The 4,583-nt window shown below is 43.8% G+C and overlaps 1 protein-coding gene across 2 annotated transcripts in view; it reads right to left on the bottom strand.

Annotated features, from left to right (window-relative positions):
- Positions 1 to 437: 437 nt before the first annotated feature.
- Positions 438 to 4,583, bottom strand: part of LOC101651316 (chromatin target of PRMT1) — an 8,380-nt gene continuing 4,234 nt past the window's right edge. Inside the window, exons 4-6 of one of the 2 annotated variants that reach the window (XM_004714623.2) lie at positions 3,444 to 3,630; positions 2,502 to 2,639; positions 438 to 886 (exon numbers count right to left, since the gene is read on the bottom strand). In XM_004714623.2, coding sequence (XP_004714680.1) covers positions 681 to 886; positions 2,502 to 2,639; positions 3,444 to 3,630 — 531 coding nt within the window. In that variant the 3' untranslated portion in view covers positions 438 to 680. The remainder of the gene's footprint in view (positions 887 to 2,501; positions 2,640 to 3,443; positions 3,631 to 4,583) is intronic. The other variant, XM_004714624.3, reaches the window with a different exon arrangement.

Below are 4,583 nucleotides of genomic sequence, written 5' to 3'. Positions count from 1 at the left end.
CCAAACTAGTAGTATCCCCCGGACATGACACAAAGCAAAAAGCGGATCTCATCTGAGGGTAGAAAGTGCACACTGCTGTCACCTATGTAGTGTCTGTCAACCACACACTCGGTAGTGAATCTAACCAGCTCAGAGCCACTCTTGCCGCAGGATAGGTGGTCCTGTAGCTAAGGCAATGTTATCCATCTGCTCGGCTGTCAAAGCAGCAGGATGGCTTTTAGAGCGCTAGAGTTGCTGAACAAATTTCAGAGTTCATGAAAGAGAACCACTGATTGGAAAGTAGCTCCCCAATGGCTTTTCTTGGGACCTCCGTTTAGTGGTGCAGAGATAAAAAAGGAAACGCTAGTATGTCACACAACACAGGACAGGGGAGGGAAAGCGGAGGACAAAAGGAGCTCTAGCCACAAGGCCCCAAAACAAACATCAGTCTACGTGGGTGGGGGCATGAGAGAATAAAATATATATAATATGTAAAATCAAGTCAGAGGAAAAAGGGTTTCATACAACAGTATCAAAAAGTAAAAGGAACACACTAAATGCAAACAGGTGGCAAATAAGTCCACAACCTATTGTGACAAGTCCTTCCAGCTCCAATCAGGATTCTTCTCATCGGTTTTCTCAACAGTATTTACACACGTGGTGCCTTCAACAAGAGTCTCTCATGGGCGGGTGGGCGGACTTCAATCATTGGCTTCTGGATCTGTCTGCGCCATGTAGGCATCCAACTCAGCATCCAGGTGTCCTTTTGTTTTTGACATGTAGGCATCTAACTGGTTGTCCAGCTGCTCCTTGGTCAGCACAGGTCGAGAAAGGGCACCTCGTCCTCGTCCTCGTCCACGGCCTCGGCCTCCAAAGCCCCCTCTTCCCCGACCTATTATACCCCGACCTGGCCCAAGGCGGAGGAAAAAGAAAAAGATAACCGTCACATGTAAGCTTTAACAGGTGCGCCGTCATGCCCCTTAGAACAGTGGGGCCTAGCTAAGAAAGGCTGAGGGCGGGGCAGAGAGAAAACCAGAAAAACACATAGGGTAGAAAGCAACACATGGAAAGCACCTAATGAATCTATTAATAAACATGCTTATCTCTAAATTCTACCTTAAAAAATTATTCTATCAATGAAGGGAAAATAAAAATTACTGTGAAAAAAATCTTAATCTCTCCTTTGACAAATTATTCAGTTTAGACACATTATAAATTCATAATTAAAATACATTATAACCGATAGGGAGCAGCCAAGATAGGCACAAAGAATCAAGGGTGTGAAGCTAGTTTTCAAAGTAGGATTTAGTGAAGGCCTTTTTGGAAAATTATTCCCTCTCTTTTTAAACTCATCAAGCACAGAGAAGTGACCCTGGGTCAGAGGACCAAGGAGTTATTTTGACATAGGAACAATGTGGGGAGATGGAAAAACCATTCTGAGTAGTTCCAGTCACTCACCCCTCTGATTTTAGTCACCTTAGGACAGTGATATGATTATCAGAGAGACGGTTTCAATTCACCTTTAACAAAACATACCCAGTTTTCTGAAAAGTCACTTTATCCTTCACACCCATGAGTCTCAAACACCAAGACAAAGGTAATTTGGAAGCATGTTATTTTATCCTGAAACCCAAACTTAACTTGCACTTTACTCAATAAACTAAGAGGCATACAATAATGGGAGAAGAAAATAAGCCCTGTTATCAAATTACCTTTCCTAACAGTTATTACCCGTTGGCAACTTCAAGGCCATAAATTATGGAAGACCCCACCACACACCTGAAGTGGACCCAAAGCAAATACACACAGAAGCTGAAAGAATAGATCTCCCTGCCCCAGTGGCAGTGTTGGGACCTTTCCACTAAGCTTTAAGCTAGAAAGCTCCCTCGAAATTTGGCACCAGTAATAGCCAACACTCCTGAATTCTTCCCCGCTCTGTGTAATAATGCCACAAAGCACGATCAGTAAGTCTCAAAGGTAAGATGGTAAAAACAGCCAGGTAGTTAACTGACAGCACCACCTTGTTTTCTACCCCTAACTTTTTCGATGAAGTCGCTGTCTGGTCTCCTGCAGGGACAAACTACCTTGAATTTACCTGGTTTCAGACCCCATGCGCAGTTTCAAGATCCCCATCCTCTTTCCTGCGCCTCACTTCGGTTTCTCTCCCTCTGCTCTACTCTTACCTGACTCAAACTGGGGTTTTGAGCTAGAGGGTAGGTGTGTGGTGGTGGTGGGGCAGGACCCAAACGGACTATTAGTCATTTTCGGAGCGCAGGCTAAATCCACAAGAGCCTGGGAGTACAAGTAATCTTGGCTCTACAGTAAGCACCCAACTAGTCCTTGGGAGAAGATGAAACTTCTGTACTACCAGCATGAGGATTTACAAAACAAGCCTGCTTCGAATCAAAACAAGACAAACAAGCCTGCCTGCTTAGGACTCGAGGCTAAGCAGAAAGGTGGCTGAGTTTTTGAGGCAGAGAAAACAGGGCAGAGCTACTCTCTGAAGTTGGTAACTGACTAACCTCTACCACTGATTCCGCCACGACCCATAGCTCCACGCCCTAGGCCCCCTCTCCCAGGACCTCCACGACCTCGAACACCACCTCTTCTTAAGCCCATTCGGGGAGCTGCGGCTCGTCCACCGCGCAGCAGGTTTTGACCTTGGAGAGGAGGCATACAATGTACAGGCAGGTAAATCCAAGAAAGACAAAGTAGATTTTAACCAAAGGTTAAATGAGAAGTCATCTGTTTAATTTTTAGGTTGAGCGGGTCAATGTGAATAGATTTATGCTGCTCTTTGTTTAATCAATTCAACAAGTTTGATCAAAACCCATTTTTAAAAGAAATGGGAATAAATTAATGAGTAAGCACACACATTTAATAACAGCTATTATGTAATCAGACATGTAGATGCCAAGCATTATGGTAGATTCAATGATATGGTTCGTTTTCAGTATATTCATGGTCCCAGTTTTCAATATATTCTTGTAGGGAAGAAAAACCATAGAGAAAAGAGTATTAACAGTGTCTAAAATATAGCGTAACTAAGTGTTTTGGGTCAATTTGTCCTGTTCTTCCCCCAGATTAAACAGAACACTTCACTGGCACCAGAAACACTTATGCTATATGCTGACACACCATACATTTTCTTAAGACCCGACTTATTTCTAGAACTTGAACATGTTTTGATTCAAGAAGCAGCTGGATGTTTTAAAGTGGAATGGAGATGACACGAATTACCTGTTTTAAAGCAGGTCATAGCTGCTCACCATTGCACATTATCAGAAAAGGAATGGTATGGATAAAAGACATGCAGCACTATTAGAAAATATGCCATTTCAAAAGTTATTAAGTACACGAATACAATTTCAGGCTTAAATATATTAAACAAATGTGCCCACCTGCCACCCAAGTGAAAAAGGAAAGGGACAGGGCTTCCCAGCGATCAGGGACACAGCACTGACCTCGGAGCGACATCCCGCCCCTCAGCAGGGTTCTCGTGGCACGTCCCCCTCGCAGTGCTCCTCTGGGCAGGCCTCTCTGGATTATGGGCAGGCCTCGTCCTCCGACTGCTCCCCTGGCCAGGGCCCCTATGGGCCGGCCTAACCGGGCCTGGATGTTACTCTTACCCAGGCGCTGCTTTAAGCTCTTCTGGAAGAAAAGGTGTTGGGAGGATTGAGATCAAAAACGCCATCCCGTGGGATATGGTAACTCAAAGCAGAGAAAGAAGCACGTGAGGTGCTTGATTCTGGAGGGAGGTGACCTGTGCTAGAAGGGTCCCAAACTAGAAGCAAGCCTTTGCCTCAGAATGAGTATTAAAGCGGCAGAATTTTGTTTCAAAGTAGGAACTCTTTTAAGTATGGTCCCATGACATTTTAATCACCACAAATACCTCACCACTTTGTTTCTGAAGTCATACACCACCACTTAGGGGTTAGTTTTGGAAGAATACACTGTAGTTCAACGTCTAGATTCTGTTTTTCTGAGCCAAAGGTTAACATCGACATGACTTGATTCATACCTGCCCAAGGACTACCACTGTCTTCAAAGGTTTTACTCAAGCACCATAGGAAGTTCATCCCATTCTGGGTAAAATTTAAATAAGTTCATTTGTGTTCTCGTAACTTAAGAACAAGATTGATTTCTCAAAGAGGCCAGTCTGCTCCATTTTCCTCAGAGCATCCATCTCCAGATGGTCCACTTTTTACCTTAAGATGTAAACACAAAAGTCAAACCTCCTCCCCTTCCATTTCTCAAATATCCGTAATTCCACGTGTCTTTTCATACAGCTCCACTGAGCCAGAATAACCACCTTTAATTCAAAATAAACAAGTCACTCAAATGTAATCCTGTACTGCACCAGTCAAGTTTGTGTGTTAGAATTGACAGGTGCGCTACAATCACAAAACGCAGGGCCACAATTCAAACAAGGATACTCTAGAGATGGGGATTTCTGGTAATCTGCCCCTCAAAGAAAAAAACCCACAAAGAATCATCACAGACCAAGGGAATAACTTATTTCAAAGGAAGGGGAAAATAACATCGCCTAGAGCACACCAAGAAGGCACTAGCCAACTTTCCCTTTTTTTGCAGAAATGTGCCCC

This window comes from Echinops telfairi, unplaced genomic scaffold, assembly GCF_000313985.2.
Source record: "Echinops telfairi isolate 266 unplaced genomic scaffold, ASM31398v2 ScPeMD7_7425;HRSCAF=8463, whole genome shotgun sequence".
In the NCBI taxonomy this organism is placed as follows: domain Eukaryota; kingdom Metazoa; phylum Chordata; class Mammalia; order Afrosoricida; family Tenrecidae; genus Echinops; species Echinops telfairi.
Note: the sequence above shows the minus strand (reverse complement) of the source record. Positions and strands in the feature narration are given on the sequence as shown.